Source organism: Lissotriton helveticus, chromosome 3_2 (assembly GCF_964261635.1).
Source record: "Lissotriton helveticus chromosome 3_2, aLisHel1.1, whole genome shotgun sequence".
NCBI lineage: Eukaryota > Metazoa > Chordata > Amphibia > Caudata > Salamandridae > Lissotriton > Lissotriton helveticus.
In genome coordinates, this window is record NC_136062.1 from 267438549 (window position 1) to 267459919 (window position 21371).

General features: G+C 48.8%; 1 protein-coding gene across 8 annotated transcripts in view; it reads right to left on the reverse strand.

Moving 5' to 3' along the window:
* The window catches only part of SLTM (SAFB like transcription modulator), a 340694-nt gene that overhangs the window by 52629 nt on the left and 266694 nt on the right, over positions 1 to 21371 (reverse strand). For all 8 annotated transcript variants that reach the window (XM_078685169.1, XM_078685170.1, XM_078685172.1 and 5 more), the window contains one exon: positions 4359 to 4507. In XM_078685169.1, the coding sequence (XP_078541295.1) occupies positions 4359 to 4507 (149 nt within the window). The remainder of the gene's footprint in view (positions 1 to 4358; positions 4508 to 21371) is intronic.

A 21371-nucleotide genomic window follows, 5' to 3' on the forward strand; every position in this document is an offset into this window, starting at 1 on the left:
CGATAATCACCTCAAACTAAATGCTCTGAAAACTGAGTTCCTACTCATCTGATCTCCGGCGAAAATTTCCACCACCCAAACCTGGTTCAATAACCTAACAGCACTCAATGTCCAACCTACCATCGTGGATTCTGCGAAATCCCTAGGCATCACACTCGACGCCAAGCTCAACATGCAACAGCACGTTAGCAAAGCCACAAAAGGAGCTAATTTCCAAATCAACACACTGAGGAAACTTAAACCCTTCCTCCCTGCCAAAGACTTCCAAACTGCTGTACAAGCTTTAGTCATCCCTCGCATAGACTACGGAATTGTGGCCCTCAGCGGACTCCCGCTATCCACAACAGCACCCCCACGAGCCTCCCTGAACGCTGCCGCGAGACTCATTACTGGCTCAAGAAAACATTCGCATATATCCCCAGACTTAAAGGCTCTAAAATGGCTGCCTTTTGAAGCCAGAATACAGCTAAAAATTGCAGTTATGACACTCGGCCGTGCACCACAAGGCACCCAACTACCTCGCTCAAAAGTTGTCTATATCAGGAGGTTCGAGATCCAATAGAAGTACAAAAAATCTACTCCTGAAACCTCGTAGATTCCGGAAGGAAAAAACTTACAAGCGCTCCTTCTCAGGAATGGCACCCAGGATCTGGAATGCACTCCCTCCTGAAATCAGGCTTATCTCCTCCACTGCACTCTTCAAGAAAGAGGTGAAAACCATCCTTCTGGCCAAGATCTCCTGAACTTAATAGGTGCTGAATCAGAGACTCTGCATCGCTTTGTATCATTGATCACCTTGTCTTTTGGCACTATACTCTTACTTGATTGTGACACTACCATGCTACTCTCTTACTACCGACCAATATATGATACACTCTAGTTTATTGAATAACCCTCCCGATGCCCCCACCCCGTGTTCTCTCTATCCTAAGAAATTGGTATAAGCCATCCACACATCCAAGGTTTACCTGAACCCTACTGTAGTGGGATCAATGACCTGTGCCTTCTTATATTATTTGTTACCTGATTGTATATTGATATGTTTTCTGTACCTTACTGTTATCCTATTATGTTAGTGACTATTATACTGCTCCCATTAACTCTGTTCACTCCTGCTGCCCCTACCCCTGTCTCTGAAGCGCTCGGATATCTGTAAGGATCTTGTTCGCGCTATATAAAACTTTGAATAAATAAAATAAATAAATAACCACTAGATCCCCCGCCCGACCAATTGTTGGCAAGACACTCTTTGAAAGGGCGCATATGGAGGCGGGCATGAAGACTGAGTGGGATGCATGATGCCATGCCCATAAGTTTCATGGCTACACACTCCGAGATGGACCCCTCTGGAAGAGAGAAGTCTCCTCTGGTAGAGAGAAGTCTCTTGATTGATGGCTTGTATCCTCTTGTGAGGGATAAGCTCGTGTGGGTTTTGAGTGGAGTCTTTTACCCAAGTGGCCTTGGTGAGGATTTCTTGTGATTTGAGGATCCCAAACCTTGCAGTGTGTGGATGGCAGTCTGAAGATGGGTGAGATATATTGGGGTTTGTATCTACCTTTATAAGCCAGTCGTCTAGGTAAAGGTAGCAGTGTATTCCATTTTTCCACAGATGTTCCGTAACTGGGGCTATGCACTTGGAGAAACATTCTGATTTTATTCAGAAAGTGAGCACCTTGAACTGGTAGTGTGCTCCTTCGTGCAGAAATCAGATCTTTTCTGTGGCGTTTTTTCATGGGCTTGTGTAAATAGGCGTGCTTAAGATCTATGGTTGCCATGTAATCTCCCTTTTGAATTTGCGGTATTTCTTGGAGAGTAGCCATTTTGAAAAGTTGTCAAAATGAATTTATGAACCTTATGCCCAGGATGGGCCTTAGTTAAGGGTCTTGTTTGGGAACTAGGAAACAAGGGGTTTCTATTGCTGGTTTCAGAAGAAGCTCCTCGATTTCTGAATTTAACTGTCAGTTCTAATTTGAGGAACTTAATCCTTGGGGATGGGGTGGTTTGCTGGTGGTGTCTGTCAGTTCTATGCAATATCCGCAAATTACCAAATTTAATATCCAATTGTCTATAGTGATTTTTTGCCACGGTTGTAGATATCCTGCCTCCCACTGATGAGGTGCGTGGGTCCTTTTCCATGCAGGAGTCAATCTATTTCCTCTTCCTCTGGGGGGCTGGCCTCTGCATCAAAAAAGCCGCTTTGGCTGTTGCCAGTTCTAATATCCTGCCTGCTGACTCGTTTGTTGGCCGTTACATTGTCCCCGTTGCTTACATTTGCTGCCCTTGAGCAGAGGCCCCTCTTCCAGTGGGTTTTCTTCTATTAAACCCTTCTCTTTTGCAGGCACCTCTGTTGCAGGGCTCCCATGGCTCTTGCAGTCTCGTTGTCCTTTTTCATTAGCTGGAGGGATTAGTCTACCTTCTTTCAAAATAGTGAGTCTCGTAAATGGTACGTTAATGATGGATATTTGAACCTCCGGTTTAAATCCGTATATTCGAAGCCAGGCATGCCTTAATAGTGTGGTGCCTGAACACATTTGTCTTCTGGCTGGGTCTGTTGCGTCAAGCGCTGATTCAAGGCATGTATTTGCTAGGTTTTTGCCTTCAGGGCATTTGAGTTTGCGATGTGCTAGCGCGTTGCATTTTTCTGCCCACCATATCCATTTGTTTGCTTTCCTTCTCTGGAGGTGGTCCACTGTTAGAGAGGACATTTGCAGTGACAATAATGGAGTAATGCACTGTATTTCCTTGTATACAATTAGTGTCCTTGGAAGCGGGTTTGAATTTCTTTGACCCTTTGTGTCACTCCCTATGCCGAGGCGGGCTCTTTGAATACTTACTTTCCTTGATCTAGAATGCTTGATAGCATTGGAAGGTATTGTGTGCCCTTGTTGGCAGGGGCAAATGTTTTTAAGAGGAATCAGGTTTCCTCCTTTTCCTCTTCGAAGGCAACCCCAAAAGCATTGGCTGCTCTCTTCACTAGGTCGTTGTAGAAGGCTATGTCATCCAGAGGGGAAGTCTTCTAGGGATAACAGTATATCTCCTCTGGGCTTTGTGTCTAGGTCGTTTTATTGATCCTCAAAGGTTTCAGAGGCTGCTTCTTCTGGTGCCTCGATGTACTCCTCATGGTAGTCAGAGTGATTCGGGGGCTGGATGCGATTCAAGGATCTCTTTGGCATCCTCCGTCACTTTGGTGTGATTGTTGGTGTCTGACGGGAATCGTGGGGATACGAAATCCCTTGAACACTACGTCGAACTGTCCCTTCTGGAGGAGTGCCGCAATTTCTGCCTTGAGGTGTTTTTCTTTTCTACCTCAAGGGCTCTGTCAGATTGGAGATTGAGTACTGGCCTCTGTCTTAGGTTCATTCTCGACCCTCAGTTTTGGAACCCTGAGCGATCTTCCCCACTTGGCATCCCTTGGTAGGGTTTTGTGGGGTTCTTTGGATCGTGGGTGGCCTTCAATCGCCTTTTTCTTCGGGAAGGTTCATTCTGTGCCTGGGACATTGTTGCGTAGTGGGTCTCTTTCGCCATGTCCTGAGGGTCTTTGGCAGGTACACCTCACAGTCCTTGGGCAGGCACAGGTTGCGCACGTGTACTGCGTTGTGCGAATTTGTGGTGGCACTCACTGGGCAGAATTTTGAAGGGTATTTTCCATGGCCCCTACATCGCCATTTGTCCAACAGTGTGCACAATGGAGGTGTTCGGTATTGGATGGGTCGTCCCTGGAGGAAGTGGTGTTCTCCGGTTGAGAGTTTGATGTCCAATGCAGATTTTTTAGATGAAAGCTTAATTTTCTTTATGATTGTTAATCTTCGGAGCATCCCCTTTGGCTTCCAGACCCAACGCAGAAAAAAAAAGGTAAAAAAATAAAATAAAAAAAATCAGGAGATGGCTACTACGCACAACAACCTCCAGGGCACCGTCTGACGTAACTCAGGGGACTTACCTGGCACCAAATGGTGGTCGACGACTCCCAGAAACAGAAGAAAAACAGACTATTCCAGACCCAACCACTGTGTAGCGGAATATTGCCCAGCAAGTGAATTCATGCTGAAAAAGAAAGCTCTATTAACCCTGCACACACCCCAGGCCGTTGGACGTCACAATGGGTGTGTGCAGACGACGGCCGGGGCCACTCAATAAAACCACAGCACGGAAGGGGTTTAAAAAAAAACAAACTGAAATAGTTTCTCAGCTGTATACATGCATGGTGAAGAATTACCCAAGAATATAAAGTTCAGCTGCTGAAGGACTTTCGTGGAGGCCTATCACAGCAAGTTTTACTTAATGCTAGACAAAAATTGAAACACTAGGATAATAGCTTATAATTATAGGCATGTCTTGAAATCTTGAAACTACTGTACCTTGCATGTTGAGGCATCAGACCACTACGACCATCTCCCATTCTCCTTGCATCAGGAAAAACTGCCTGTACTGTTGGTGCATGCCATTCCTTTCTTGGCCCTACAACTTCCTGAGCATGGCGCTCAACAACATGTCTAGCATCAAAATGCTGTGAAGACAAAATGCAATTATTGCAGATTACCAGCTCAATGTCCACAAAATAAAGCTGGATACTGTATTTCATGAATTCACACCCATAACTATGCCAATGAGGGTATACTTTTAAGAGAATAGTCAACATAGTTAATCCAACAAAAAAAAATATATACTCTTTAAATTTACCACTGAAAAAGCTGGTAAACAAAATACAATGGAATATAGTATCAAACGAAATCTCAACTTCAACAGGTATGAATGCAATAATTTTGTTAAGAATGGATAATACTGGCGACCTACAGTCCAGGGCTTAAGGATCGATTAAACTAGTGAAACTGTTTTGAGGTCGAAGATCTACATTCACATGCTGTACATAATCCCATAATCTAGCAACTGGATATTAAAGTATTAGATAAAGCTTTTCCTACTGTTAGTGGGTGTTGATGCAGAGCAGGACATTGACTGTGAGAGCAGAATAACTACTTTTTTTTTTGCAGAGTTTTATATAGCGCGAACTAGAACCGAACCGAATCAGTTAGAGCGCTTTACATAGCACCAGTTACGTTACATGAGGACAGACACATTCATTTTAGGCACGGGGAGATTAAGTGATTTGCCCAGAATCACAGGGGGTTTTTGGCGTAGTTACCGAGACTCGAACCGAGTTCCCCAGGTCCGAGGTCGAGCGCCTTAGCCGTTAGGCCTGAAGCTTGATATGGTAGTCCTCCCCACTTTTCGCTTGGTTTCGATTGTAGTGCACAGGGTCCCTGCCAACCAGATACCCAGTTCCTCTTCCCGAACACCTCTCCACAACTGGGACTTCTGCCCCCTCTAAGTCCCTGGTAAGTGGAACCTGGGCACCTGGGAGCTGAAGAGGGTCACCTACTACCCCACCTCACTAAGATCAGGCCTCTGTTAGGGGAATAGCTACAGTTGACATGGCACCCTGCCTGGGCTGTGAACTCTAGAATACAAGTTCCATGATGGCTTGGTACCAAACGAATCCTTATAATAAAAACAGACTGATACCAGTGAGATATTACACCATGCACTCAGAGGGCATCCTAGAGGTGCCCCTTGAAAACCTATCCACCCTGGTGTGGTTACTGACTTGTGTTAGGCAGCCTGTCATACATGTTTCTGGTCCCCTGGCTGGAGAGCCTCTGCTTTCTGGGACCAGAAACAATGCACTTACGGGGCAGAGGTGTCACACCTTCTCCCCCAGGCGATGGTGTTGTCTGTTAACACCTGCACTACACTCCCCCCGGACAGAGGGGAGGAATGCCTTCAGTGCTAGCCGGATCGCCCGCAGCTCCAAAACGTTGATATGGAGCCGGGACTCCGCTGGAGACCAGAGGCCTCTGATCTCCGCCTCTCCCATGTCGCCTCCCCAACCCTGGAGGGACGCGTCCGTCAATCACGTGCTCCGGTTGGGGTAGGGGGGAGGGATCTGCCGCTGACCCAATCGGGGTCCGTGAGCCACCACTACAACTGTCTTGCAGTGCCCTCCGAGATCAAGACTTGGTCGGACAAGTTGCCCTGATGCTGGGCCCACTGAAACTTAGGTCCCACTGCAGAGCCCGCATCCGCCACCGGGCGTGATGCACTAGAAGGATGCAGGGGGCCATCGCCCCCAGGTCAACCTGACCGAGACTCTGGATAACGGCCCGAAAGATCAGATTCAGAGCCTGAATATCCCGAACCCGCTGTTCGGAAGGATAAACCCGAAACTGCGCCGAGTCTAGAACCGCTCCGATGAAGAGGAGCTTCTGAGAGGGACACAGGTGCGACTACGGCACATTGATGGAGAACCCCAGCAGGTGCAGGAGGTCGGCCGTAGTCTGGAGGTGGCTGACGACTGTCTGGGGCGAGCACGCCTTTAACAACCAGTCGTCGAGGTAGGGGAAGACTGAAACCCCTAACCAGCGCAGATGAGCTGCGACCACCGCCATCACTTTCATGAACACCCGTGGGGCGCTGGTAAGGCCAAAGGGGAGCACGGTAAACTGAAAGTGCTCGTGGCCTACCGTGAACCGCAGGTAACGCCGGTGAGCCGGCAGGACGGGGATGTGGAAATAGGCGTCATGCAAGTCCAACGCTACCATCCAGTCTCCTGGGTCTAGGGCAGCTAAGACCTGAGCCAAAGTCAGCATCTTGAACTTCTCCTTCCGGAGGAAGCCGTTGACGTTCCGTAGGTCCAAGATAGGGTGTAGGCCCCCTTTGCCCTTCTTGGGTACCAGAAAGTAGTGGGAGTATCAACCACACCTTACTTATGGCCCAGGAATGCGCTTGATGGCCCCCTTGGCCAAGAGGGCCGTAACTACCTTTTGTAGAAGTTTCAAGTGATCCCCCGACACGCGGTGGTACTGAGGTGGCATGGCTGGAGGAGCTGCCTCGAAGGGGAGGGAGTAGCACCTTCGGACGATTTGCAGCACCCACCTGTCCGATAGGACAGTGCACCAGTGGAAGAGGTGATGGCGAACCCTGCCCCCCACTGGCGTCACATGGGCCTGAAAACACGGACTAGGAAGGAGGTGTGGACTGGCCTCGCCGTTGTCCCCGACCGCTGCCACGGCGGTTTCCACGGCCGCCACCGCACTGTTGAACATTCTGCGGGGCGTGGCTGGCAGCATGCGTGGGGGCGCCCCTTCTGTGGCCACGAAAATAGCGAAAGGCACCCGATTGCTGGCATGTGGCCGAGAGGCCCAAGGACTTGGCCGTAGCTCAAACGCTAAAGCACATGGTCTGCCTTGTTGCCAAAGAGGCGACGGCCATCGAACGGCATGTCCAGAAGAGTGGCCTGGACATCGGCCGCAAAGTTGGCGGACCTCAACCAGGCGTGGTGTCGAACCGCCACCGTCGTGGAATGCTGGGACAGTCGGTTGGGCCACCCCAAGGCCATGGTACTTAGGGTGAAGGGTGTCTTTAGGCGTCTGGTTTTCTTACCAGCTCCGGTCGGGGGAATCCTCCAGACAGGAGCGGCATGCTTCGCTGGAAGATTCGAGGCAGGTCAGAGATCCCCAGATCTCTGGTCAGGATAGCCAGGTGGTGTTGGGCCACTTGAACTCAGGCCGTGGGCGTCAGGGAGATAATGGTGCAGACTCGTAGATTCAGCAGGAGCCAGAGACTAGTTGAGAAAATCCAGTGCTAACGGGTGACAGTATTTTCTGTGGAAGGCAGGGCAGGTCCTCTGGGTTCTTGAGGTTCCTGTCTGCATGACACACCCGCTTCTGCAGGTTCAAGGTGCAGACAGGCTGGTAGGGCTGTTGCCCAAGTCAGTGGGCGTACTCCTCTTAGCTTCGGCACAGCTCTTCGATCCTTTTCGTGTTCGGTTGTTATCGAAGGCGGCAAGGTTCAGGGTGGCCCATAAATACTAGATTTAGGGGTGTTACAGGTAGGGATCAATGGGCCTCTTCGTTGGGGGTGGGTACACCCCCTATTGTATTGTAATTGCATTTGTATAGCGCTTACTACCCCAGACGAGGCGTCTAAGCGATTTTTCGACAAGTAGCACGCTACTCCGGGACCCATAGATTATTAGCGGGAGGGAGGCATATGCCTCACTCTGGTTGGCTGGGTCCCCCAATATGCAAGATGGCGGGGACTGAGCTGTGCTCCACCTCGCCTCCCCCATCTGAGGGTTGGAGTTCGCAAAGGTGGGCACACCTCACTTTGTTTTCCCACCCAATGTGGGGGTTAGTTACTGGAAGCAGCAAAAGGCCTGTGGAAGCTCGCAAAGGCAGCAAGCATTTGAAGCTTTCCCCTCATGGACCCTGCACATCCTGGGGGAGGAGGCTTGGCACCTCGTCCCAGGATGTGCATCATTTCAGGCCCCCAAGAGCAGCTCGCTCTTGACCTAGGGGTCCCGAAATATGTCTGGTGGTGGCAGTTGAAAGCAGCCACTTAGCCTGGACACTAGTGGTCGGTCGTTATTCAGGGGCATCTCTAAGATGCCCTCTGTGTGCGTTTTGTTTTTATTAAATCCGAAACTGACATTAGTGGGTTTAATGTGCTGAGAACTTTGGTACCAAACCTCAGTTTTCAGTGTAGCCATTATGGTGCTGTGGAGTTCGTAATGACAAACTCCCTGCACCACATACTCTTAATGGCAGCACTGCACTTACAAGGTCTAAGAATGGACTTTGACGCTGTAGGGGTAAAGGGCTTATGCACCTTACCTCATGACTCGAAAGACTTCAAAGATCAACTAGCAAACATTCATGCAAAGTATGTGTGCCTACAGCCACAAATGCCTCATACAGATTATTGCGGTTTTAGGCCATGGTTATAACTGGTGAAGCATGCTATGACACCACACTTCCATGAGGAATGTTTCCGTTCCTTTCAAGTTCTTACCTTTGAGACCTCCGGTTGGTGACCAGAACAGCATGTAGCTGCCTCTATCTTTTTAAACATCTGGTCATTCTGAGGCAAATACTTTAACATTCCCCCATAGGTCACCTTGAAATGTGTTGTCTGCTAACTCTTTCCAAATTTAGTGCTGCTACCCCAAATTAGGAAAGAGCTTAAGTCATTACCTCATGATGCAGCAATAGTCTATCCCTCTAATCGCACGTCGACAGTATCTGACCCTATGCAGTGCTCTGTTGCCTTCTGGCTACTTCACTCTATACTATAGTACATGCATACATTCTTGTATTGACTAGTAGCCAGAAACAGACCTAGTTGTGTTTTCTTTGTAATTGTTATTCCAGATAGGTTACTGAATTTGAGGACATCTTTAGAACTTTGAAGTGAAAACAGAATGTCAACTTGTTTCTCACTATTGCATTAGTCTTCAAAACTCCTCGGTGCACCATTTTCCAATGCTTCCACAGCTGTACCTCAGTCTAACACACAGCAGGCACATGCTAGCACTACCATGGACTGTAAGACAAGGGTTTTCTCTCAGCACAGCTACCAAATCCCAGCCTACTGACACAAAGCAGGGACCTGTTAAAAGTGCTTTATGACCAATTCCTACCATGGGAATGCTTCTAGGGCGATCACTTCAAACATTTCAGCTATATTATTTGTGCATGACTTCACAGTCTAACAGCAGCTGAACTTTACTTTTTAACAAACTATTTGATATACTGTTCTCACCTGTAAAGAATGCCAAATCCCCTGCAACGCTTCTAATAAAACGATTGATATGCACAGTATGCCTTATTTAGTCTGTAAGCGATATTTTACGAGTTTCTCCTACTGCAGGCATGACATGCTTACCTGAAACATTCAGCACGCCATGCACGCTCTCACTTTCCAAGTAGCTTGGGAAAACAGCAGCTGCTTCTTTGAAAAGAACTAGTGCTGGCATTTACAAGAGTTTGAGCTATTGGCATTATAAATGTCAATGCCTTTTATTTATGCGTTAATTATCAAAACAGATAAAAGGCATTGTCATTTACAATGTCAATAGCTTAAAATCTCGTAAATACAAGAGCTATTGCATTGTAAATGCTTTGTGTTTGTGGGTGGGCATAGACGTACCTCCATTTGGTGCACCTTGTGACGTATTCGTGCTTCCTCCAGAAACTCCCCTTTAGTCGCCATCTTCAGATTTTATGTTCTCCCTAATCTTCGGAGGGTGGGTTCGCTATGAATCCAGAAATTCTTCAAGTGGCAAAACTACACCAATAGGTAATAAACTATACGTTTTGCAGTGTGAATCTTTTCTGGATTCACAAGCTGTGCACTGATTTTGTAGCAGGTTTTAATAGTGTTCATCCGATTGGCCACAGTAGGGTTTTGTAAATATGTGCACTGAAGACCATGTTGCTGCCATACAAAGGTCTAGCAGAAGGGTGTTAGCTAAGAAAGCTATAGTGGCTTTCTTCTTTCTGACCAAGTGTGCACCAAGACTCAGTGTCACACCCGCCTGCTTGTGGCACAACTATTGTATGTGCAATCCATCTTGCAATTGATTTCTTTGTGATCGGTCTTCCTAGAAACCTGCTGGCAAATTACATTAAGTTGCTTTGCCTTTCTACAAGGCTTTGTCCTTAATTTAGTACATTATAGTACATTACTACTCACCTTGCGGCTAGGGTGTGTAATGTTCTTTGACTGTGTCCTTGAATTTTGAAAGAAACTTGGTCTCTAAATAGTTTGATGTGAAACCAAGATTCCGTTTGGCAAGAACTGTGGGTAAGTCCTCATGACAATCCTACCCTGGTGTATATAAAATTACAGTTCCAGTAATGTGAATGCTTGCAAGTAGCGGACTCTTCGTAAAGAAGTAATGGCTACTTGAAACGCAGTCTTTAGAGTGAACATTTCTAGGGAGCATTTATGAAATGGTTCAAAGAGTCACCTCATTAATTGTGTAAGTACAATAGATTCAATGCTGGAGCAGGAATCCTCCTTCATGGCGCAATTGTTTTTGCTCCTTCCAAGAACTGCTTGAAAACAAATAGTTTATCTGTGTCTTTTCTGTTTATTTTTTTTCCGTACCTCTGGTGGGCGTCGACGTGGCACCTCTTGGTGTCCTTCCTGTAACGTCGGCACACTTTCTGCAGAAGCTCCCACCTTTGGACGCCATCTTCAGATTCTTTTTTTCTTGTTTGTGTTGTGTTCGTGAATCCTTTTGCGAATTTTAAGTTCTTCCTTGAAAGTAAATTAATTTCCACTTTGTCTCTTAACCCCTTCGGTGCTCATGACTGAACGGTTCCGTCACGAGCCCGTTGGCTCATTAGAACCTTCAGCACAGCGCGAGAATTCACGCCGCGCTGAAGAGGTTAAGGTGTCTGTTTGTATATTGTCCTTGTATTTCCACCTTACTCTCCTGCCTCATCTTTCTGGCGGAGGTGGGTGGGTTCGCTAGTGAATCCAGAAAGATCTTCAAGCTGCAAAACTACACCGACAGGTAAGAAACTATTCATTTTGCAGCATGAATCTATCTGGATTCACTATGCTGTGCATAGACTTTGTAGCGGTTTGTTGCGGCTGAGTGGAAGATGGCCGTTGGTTGTTGAAGCACTTTGTCCTACTCGTGCTTCCTTGTTCATTTGTATATCCACGCAGTAGTGCTTAGTGAAAGTGTGCACTGAAGCCCATGTTGCTGCCAGGCATAGGTCTTGAATGGGTGTGTTAGCCAGGAAGGCTATTGTTGCTCCCTTTTTCCTGGTAGAGTTGGCTTGTGCCCCGTGTTAGTTCTTGACCTGCCTGCTTGTGGCAGAATTGTATCGTTTGTGCGATCCATCGTGCAATGGTGCCATTTGTTACTGGTCTACCCAGGAAACTGCTTGCAAAGGACACAAAGAACTGCTTTGTTTTCCTGTGCTCTTTAGTTCTTTCCATGTAATGCATCACTGCCCTTCTGGCGTCCAGAGTGTGCAGTGCCCTCTCTGCGCTTGTGGATGGTTTCTGAAATAAGCTAGGCACTTGTATTGTCTGGTTCATGTGAAACCTTGACACCACCTTTGGCATAAAGTGTGGGTCCGTTCTCATCACCACCCTGTCATTGTGTATTTGGATGCAAGATTCTTGTAACGTTAGTGCTTTGTTTGCTTACCCTAGTGAGGAGATTGCCGCTGGAAAGGCTGTCTTTACTGTGAGCATTTGTAGTGATGGGTTCGAAGGGCGCCTTCATAAGCTCTGTTAAGACTAAATTAAGGTTCCATGCCGGTGGGATTGTTCCCCTAGTTGCGAAGTATCGGAATTTTGCATTCTGGTGTGTTGCAAATCGGTCCATTGTCGGAGTCCCCCACTTGAATAGCCTTTATGTTTCTTGTGCAATGAACTCCCACTCGTGGGATGCCGATGTCGGTCTGCTGAGCCAGTATGCCTCCATGTTGTCCTTCCCTGGTAGGTGTATAGCTAGGGGGTCTATTTTGAGTGGGATGGCCCATCTCCATATGTCCTGCGCTAGGTTGGATAGTGCGACTGTGTTCCTCCTATTTATGTATAACATAGTTGTGGTGTTGTCGGTTTGTATCAACACTTTGCTCATACAGTTGTTTCTGGAAGGCTTTTAGGGCGAGGAACACAGTCTTTAGTTTCAGATAGTTGATGTGCATGATCGCATCTGTTGGAGTCAAAAGGCCCCGCACCTTGAGTTGGTTCATGTGTGCTCCCCATCCCTTTTGGGATGCTTCTGTGGTGATGGTCACTGTTGGGTTTCGTGGTGTCAAAGGCTTCCCCTTTGTTATGTTCTCCTTGTTTCACCACGCTATCTCCTCTTGCACTGCGTGCGTTATAACCACTAGATCATCCCAACTCTGTTGCTTGTGACCATTGTTGTTGCAGCCTTTCCCTGGAATGGTCTTGTGTAGCTGTATATTGGGGACTAGGTGTATACAGGACGCCACCATCCCCAAGATCTTGCTCGCTGTCCTCACTGTCGGAGCTCGCCCCTTCTGGTACAGACAAGTCTCCTTCAGCAGGGCAAGTGTTCTCTTGTCGCTGGGGAAGACATTGCTCTGTATGGTGTTGATCTGTGCGCCTAAGATGATCTTCACTTGTTCTGGTTCCATTGAGGATTTCCCCCAGTATTGAGAATCCCAGTTCTGTTAGTGTCTTTGTGACCCGCTGTGCATGTTCTTTGCATTGTTTGAAGGAACTTGCTTTTATGAGCCAGTTGTCTAGGGGGATACATGGATCCCTTCCATCCTTAGGTGCGCTGCCACAGCGAGGCACTTGGTGAGGACCCTTGGTGCGGATTTTAGTCCAAAGGCCAGGGCGGTGAACTGGTAGTGTGCTTTCTCGATGGCAAATCTCAGTAGATATTTATGCTGTCTGTTCATGGGAATGTGTAGTAGGGGTCTTTTAGGTCTATGGTGGACGTAAAGTCTCCGTCCCTTATCTGAGGAATGACTTCTTGAAGAGATGTCATCTTGAATGTTTGTGTTCTTATGTATTGGTTTAGGGAACCGTAGGTTGAGGATGGGTCTTAACGTTTCGTCCACCTTTGGTACGAGGAAGTAGAGTACACTCCTTTGCTTCTTTCTTTGAATGGTACTGTTTCTATAGCTTCTTTGTGGAGGAGATCTTGTGCTTCCTCTATGAGTAGCGCTAGTTCTTTCGCTGAGCGCGCTTTACTTTTAATTTCCTTTTTGGCAGTTTCTTTTCCAGTTCTATGCAGTATCCGAACTGTATGATGTTCAGTATCCATTGGTCTGTTATTTTCTTCCATTCCTGGAAGAAGCGTTTTAGTCTGCCTCCTACTGGTGTTACACGTTCGTTGATTTTTAGTCCGTGTAACCCTATTTTGTGGATTCTGTTGTGCCTCTCCCGTAGAGGTATCGTGTGGGTGGGCACGCTTGGTGGTGCGGAGTCACTTTGAGGTGGGTTGCTGCCGCCCCCCTCCCCCTTCTTGTTTGCCCTTGTCCGTTAGCCCTCCCGCGAAAGGACTGGCCCGGAGGCTGGTATTGCCAGTTTTGTTTTTGCTGGCCCTGCTGTGCTTGATTGTCGCCCTGGTAGCCCTGCTGGAATGTCATTTGACGTTCCTGGCTGGTTTCCCCCTCTTCCGTTTGGCCTCCGTGTCGGTGTGCCTCTTCTCATTCCTCTGAATTGCAAGGCCCCACGCACCTTGCAGTTTCATTTTCCTTTTTGAGTTGGGTGAGTTTCTCATCCACTGGTGCTCCGAAACGAATATGCTACTTACCAGTATGCATCTGTTCTTGGCATGTAGGGCTGCTGACATTCATATCTTTAGCATAGATCGCCGCCTAGAGTTGGGTCCGGATGATTGCACATTGTTGTCCTGGAAGAGTCTTCGAAGTATCACGAGATAGGTGGCTCCTCCCCTGGACTACAGTGCGCATGGGCATCGACTCCATACCCAGATTGTTTTTAGCCATTGTGGCGAAGATGGAGTGTAACAGTGTGAGCGATGACCATGCTAAGAGTAAGTGTAAGTGCTGCAGCCGCTACAGGCGCCGGGGAGGAGGGTGGGCGATATGAATGTCAGCAGCCCTACATGCCAAGAACAGATGCATACTGGTAAGTAGCATATTCGGTTCGAGGCATGTGGGCTTTTGAATTCATATATATAGCAGTCCCTCCATTAGCGGCGGCCGCCTGTGCCAGCTGCAGCAGTTTGAAAAATTGTTTTGAGAACAGCCTGCCCTACAGCTGCTTGGAGTGCACATCTACACAGTAGTGTTTTGTAAATGTGTGTGGGGTAGACCATGTGGCTGCTCTACAAATGTCCTCTAAAGGGATATTTCCAAGGAAAGCCATGGAGGCCCCCACCTTGCGGGTGGAGTGGGCTCTTGGTGGGATTGTTAAAGTGCGCTTAGCTTTTTGATAGCAAATTTGAATACACTTAACGATCCACCTGGCTATACCTGCTTTGGAAATGGGGTTGCCTTTGTGTTGGGCAGAAAAGGCAACAAAGAGTTGTTATGTCTTCCTAAAATCTTTGGTCCTATCAATGTAATACATCAAAGCTCTTTTGATGTCAAGAGTGTGGAGCATTCTTTCTGCCACTGTCTCAGGATTTTGGAAGAACACAGGCAGTTCAATAGTCTGATTGATATGGAACTGTGAAACCACCTTTGGAAGAAATTTAGGGTTAGTGCGCAGCACCACCCGGTTGAAGTGAATCTGCTTAAATGGCTCTTGTACAGTTAGTGCCTGGAGCTCACTAACACGTCGCAGTGACGTAATGGCTATCGGGAAAGCCACTTTCCATGTTAAGAACTGAATTTCTCATGAATGTAGACGCTCAAAAGGTGGTCCCATCAGTCAGGTGAGGACCACATTAAGATTCCATTCAGGAGCAGGTGGGGACCTGGGAGGAATGACTCGTTTGAGTCCCTCTAGAAAGGCTTTAATGGCAGGCACTCTGAAAAGGGAGAGATGCTGCCTGTTTTGGAGATAAGCCGCTATGGCGGATAAATGAATTTGAATGGAAGCATACGCTAGATTGCATTTGTAGAGATGTAACAGATAACACATGATGTTGTGCGTGGACGAGTCAAGCGGGTCTATGTCGTGGTCTACGCAATAAATGACAAACCGCTTCCATTTTGCTGCATAGCATGCTCTGGTGGTGGGCTTTCTTGCCTCCCGTATAATATCCATGCAGTCTGGAGGCAAGTTGAGGTAGCAAAACTAAGACCTCAGGATCCACATCGCCAGGTTGAGCTGTTGCAGATCTGGGTGCTGAATGTCTCTGCGTTAAAAGTCTGGGTGTGAGGTGCAGCCTTCAATGCGGTACCACGGCTGGCGTGCCCACGTTGGAGCAACCAGGATGAGTGTCATCGAGTGTTGCTTCAGCTTGCGGGCCACCAGCGGTATTAGAGGTGCTGGGGGAAAAGCGTACGCAAATCTGCCTGACCAGTTCATCCATATCGCATTGCCCTGAGACTGTGGGAACCTGGCGGCAAAGCTTTGGCATTTGGCGTTTTCCCTTGTGGCGAACAGGTCTATCTCTGGATGACCCCACTGCTGGAAGTACAGGTGGAGTACTGATTGATGTAGCTCCCACTCATGCATTTGGTGGCTGTACCTGCTGAGCAAATCCGCCATCTGATTGTCCTTGCCCGGGAGGTGTTCCGCCATGAGGAAGATGTTCCTCTGAATGGCCCACTTCCACATGCTCTGAGCCAGATGAGACAACTGTGGAGAGTGCGTACCTCCCTGCTTCTGAATGTAGTACATTGCTGTCATGTTGTCCGTCCGGATCAACACAACCTTGTTGCATAGATGTACCTTGAATGCCTTCATTGCCATGAAGATTGCCATCAGCTCTAGGAGGTTGATGTGCATCTTCTTTTGCTGCGTTGTCCATAGTCCCTGCACCGTGTAGTGGAGTACATGAGCTCCCCATCCCTGGAGAGATGCGTCCGTTGTTAGGATGATTTGTGGCACAGGCTCCTGGAACCCTTGCAAAGGTTGTGGGGAGTCCACCAATGCAGAGAGTTGTATGCACGACCGGTCACCAACACTAGGTCTTTCAACTGTCCGTGAGCCTGAGTCCACTGATGTGCTAAGCACTCTTGAAGCAGACGCATATGTAGTCTCGCATGTGGGACTATGAAGATGCAGGAGGCCATCATGCCTATCAACTGCATGAAAGCTCGTGCAAGAGTGTTGTGGTCTGAATCTCTGTATTAGCAATTGAATGCTGTTGATTCTCACCGAATTTGGCTGTGCTGTGGCTGCCAGAGTGTTAATCGTTGCGCCCAGATACTCCGATACATGGGCGGGCTGAAGGTGTGATTTTGGGTAATTAAGTGAGAATCCCAGATCGTGAAGAAGGTGAATGGTGTGGGACATGTTGGCGGCGCACTGCTGGGCCGACTTTGCTTGGACAAGCCAGTCGTCCAGATAAGGGTAGACGTGAACGTTTTGTCTCCTGAGGTGTGCAGCCACTGTCGCCAGGCACTTCTTGAACACCCTGGGAGCTGTAGTCACTCCGAAAGGGAGGACTTTGAATTGGTAATGCTGATTCTGAATGGTGAATCGGAGGTATTTTCTGTGTGACGGATGTAGCGGAATGTGAAAATATGCATCCTTTAGATCTAATGTGGCGAGGAAATCCCCTTGATTGTGCAACTGAAGAACCTGCTGCAGTGTGAGCATGTGAAAGTGTTCTGATAGAATGTACTGGTTTAGGGGTCTGAGGTCCAGTATGGGTCTGAGGGACCCGTTCTTTTTTGGGATTAAGAAGTACAGGGAGTAAACTCCTGTGCCTCTTTCTTACACCGGCACGAGCTCGATTGCCCCTTTTTGCAGCAGGACGAGCACCTCTTGCTGCAATAAGTGCAAATGCTCTGTGGACATAGGACGGTATTTTGGGGGTATGTTGGGTGGAGTGGATATTAACTCCAGACAATAACCGTACTGGATAAGCTTTCTGACCCACCTGTCTGTGGTGATGGATTTCCAGACTGGCAGGAACTGCTGGAGTCTCCCCCCGACTGGTGTTGTATGGTCGGGGGGCAGTGACAAGGCGTCACTGTTTGTTGGTGGTGGAGGATCGGGAGCTGTTGTTTCCACGGCCTCTGCCTTTTGCGCTGTTTCCACAATAGCCACCTCTACTCTGCTTGTTGTACGTGGTTTGCGCGCCACTTTCATTGTACTGTGTTTGCTGGGGCAGCTGGCCTCTGGAAACACCTCTATTGCCTGAGCGACGAAAAGTACTACCCCTGAACTGCTGGGACTGGAGAGCCCCCATAGACTTTGCAGTCAGTGTCCTTTTTTATTTTTTCCAGGGTGGTGTTCACCTCTGGTCCAAATAAGTGATCAGGGTTCACAGGCTGATTTAGGATGGTGGTTTGTATCTCCGTCTTGAACCCAGAGATTCTGAGCCAGGCCTGACGCCGCAGCATTACACTTGTGTTGATGGCCCTGGTCGCGGTGTCTGCTGCGTCCAGTGCACACTTAATAGAAGCATTGGAGAGGAGTTTCCCTTCTTGAATGAGCATCTCTGCTGCCTCTTTATATTCATCTGGCAAGTGTTGTAACAGGGTTTCCGGGGTATCGTAATGTGCCCTGTCATATCTGGCCAAGAGTGCCTGAGTGTTAGAAATGCGCCAGATATTGGCTGCCTGAGCAGCCACCCTCCTCCCTGATGCTTCTAGCACTTTAGATTCCTTGTCAGGGGGAGGAGCATCACCAGTAGTCTGAATTTGCCCTCTTCCGGGCATTAGAAACAACTAGAGAGTCCAACGGCAACTGGCCCTTGATGTAGGTAGGGTCGCCAGGCGCAGGCTTGTACTTTTTTTCAATTCTTGGGTTTATAACTCTGGCACGTGTGGGTTCTTTAAAAATGTCTGCAGCATGCTTCAAGACCCCCTTCAACATAGGTAGAGTCTTTACGGTCTTTTCAGAGGTGGAAAAGGTGTCAAATAGAAAGTCCACTTCAATAGGGTCAGCATGGAGCGGGACGTCATGATTTTTGGCTGCCCTCTCAAGCGCATTAAATGCCGCAGAGTCCTCAGTAGGTGAGGTTTTGACAGTATAAACTTGTGTCTGGGGCAGTTTGTGGATCCCCTGGGTCTGCAGCATCTGCCCATGTGTCATGTTGATCTTCAGGATCAGTATCGGCAGGGTAGTTGTACTCATCATAGTCAGCTTCCCCAGCCTCCACATCTGAGTAATTAGGCGAGATCGGGGCAGTGTCCTGACCACGTTGAGTTATTAGTTCAACAAGAACGGGGGAATCCGTGGAATCCTTCTTTAAAGGAATTGTGTAGGACTCCATAGGTTGTGCTGGTGTGATCTTTCGCTTGTAAATGGAAAATTTACCGGTGTCGGCGCGATAAATTGTTGCGACTGCTCCTCCAGCAGGGGTTGTCGATGCTTTGTGCCTACAACTGCAGGGGTAGGCTTTGGCCCTGTGGACACCTTCTTGGACGCCTCAACGACCTTCATAGGCGCGAACGCCTTCAGCGGCATCGACTTTTGCGGTTTGGCAGCAGGCTTCGGCGTGGAAGTATTTTTCGGATCGACAGCGGAAGCCTGGTCTCTGATGCGCTTCAATGAGTCCGACACCTGCTTTGTGAAGGATGCGGACGGCTGCGTCTACTCAACAGGTGCCTTCGAGCCACCACCATGCGCGGACTCTAGGGTCGCAGTACTTTTGGCCTTGTCTGGCCGACGCGCAGGATCGACAACCTTTGTAGGTCAGAGTCCTTTGACTGTGTCGAAGGCCCTGAGCGCCGAAGTCTTCGGGTCGACGACCTTGACAAGCGCTTTCGGTGTCCCAGTCTTCGGCTCGACGCTCTTGAGCGACTTCACCGGCTCGACAACCTTCTTTGGCTTTGTATGCACCGACAGGTCAGAAGACTTGGAGCCGACCAGGGCGACAGGCGCTTTCGGTTTCGACAGCGCCTCTATCACTTTCGGTTTTGTCGAGACCGAAGCGTTCTCTTTCGGTTTCGATTTGACCAATGGCGGCTCCTCAGAAGTGTCCGTAGCCGGGCCCGGAGGAGAGACCGTGGAACTGAGTGCAAGATCTTGGGTAAGGCCATGTGGCGATCCCTCGACCTGAGCCGTAGCAATTGTCTGGACGGGGCATAGCTCCTCGCTTGAGCTATCTTCCGGGGCCGCATAGGCCTCATCGTCGTCTCCTACCTCGTCGACGATGTCTTCTGCATCGAGCATTTCAACGTCTGCGTCGTAGTTGGAGTCGATCTCTGCCGCTGGATGGGAAATCGGCTCTTGATCGTCCTGCACGTTTGCCTCTTCCTCCTCGGTATCGAAAATGTTCACTGGGTCAGGCGCCGTCTGCTGGGCCTCCTGGCGCGCCATGCGCCGAAGTCTAATCGTCTTCTTGGAGCGGAAACGAGAACAAGCCATACAGTTGGCTTCATCGTGATCCTGCAACAGGTACTTGTTGCACACCGGGTGGACGTCGATGTGGGGATACTTTGAGTTGCACATGGGGCACCTTTTGAACGGGCTCTGTTCCATGATGTTTCGCCAAATTAGTCTGGTTGCGTCGACTGGGCCTCGAGCACCGAAGAGCCACGTGACTCCTCTGGACGTCCGACTCAGGAACGGAGCCGGAACAGAGCTGGGCACCGATCGCAAGACAATACAGACGATATAGGAAGGCCCTCGGGCCGAAAAGAAAGTTTCTATTGAATCTGAACTAGAGTGATCCAATATGCATCCTAACCCAATGGCATCTGGTGATGGAGTCGATGCCCATGCGCACTGTAGTCCAGGGGAGGAGCCACCTATCTCGTGATACTTCAAAGACTCTTCCAGGACAACAATGTGCAATCATCCGGACCCAACACTAGGCGGCGATCTATGCTATAGATATGAATTCAGCAGCCCACATGCCTCGAACAGGGTTTCTACATTGAAGGGGGTGTTGAGAAAGTTCTTCTGTACTTCCGGCTTGAAGCCGGAGATCCTCAGCCAGGCATTCCTTCTCTGTGACCCCGATCATCATGAGCCTGCTGGACGTGTCTTCCGCAAACAGGGCGGATTTCAGGCATGAGTTAGCTATATTCTTGCCTTCCCCCACCAGTTGTGTTGCCCTCTGTTGGTATTGCTCAAGGAGATGTTTGAGCAGTTAGACCTCGTCCCAATGCAGGTACGCATGTCTGTTGAGTAGGGCATTAGAGTTGGCAATGCGCCAGTGTACGGCTGCATTCCGCTCTATTTTCCTTCCAGTGAGGTCTATACTCTTACTCTCCTTGTCTGGTGATGGGCCAGAGTTTGTAGGGATGCTGGCCCTTTTTTTGGCTGTTGCTGCAATGATGGAGTCAGCTGTGACAGGTCCCTGGATGTAGGGAGGATCCTTAGAGGAGTGTTTGAATTTCTTCTCTGTCCTATGTGCATCAGACCGCAAGCTTGCTGGTTCTTTGAATGCCTCCCTCCCCTGGTCCAGGACACTTGGTAGCATGGGGAGGAATTGACTCCTGGTTTGAGTGGGGAGCGGGGTCTCTAAGAGGAAGCAGGCTTTTGTTTTTTCTTCCTCCAGTTTCACTCCATAAGCTGTTGCTGTGTTCCTGATGACCATGCTGTAGATACCAATGTCATCTGGCGACGAAGGCCTCGAAGGATATGTCTCCACAGCCTCTTCCGGGCTTTCGGCGTAGAGGTCCTGCGCCACCGAGGATGCCGAGCCTAAACTTGTGAGCTGGTCTTCCTCGTCATAGTATAGGCCCTCTTCCTCTTGGTGTTCTTGGGGCTCGGGGGTTTGGCAGCTCTTCGGTGTCGAATTCCCCTTTGTCCTCTACGATAGACATCACCAGCTTCGACAGGATGGTGAACCTCTTTATCCGCTGGTCAAATTTTTTTTCCTTCGCAGGATGTTATCTATTTCGGCCTCGAGCCTTCTTTTTCCTTTCCATCTTGGCAGCCTGTTTGGCGTGGAGTGTTTTGATGAGGTCTTCGACGTAGACGTCGAAGTCGCCTTCGGTTCCTTTCTTTCGGCGTCGAGCGTGCCTTTTCGGGGACGTGCT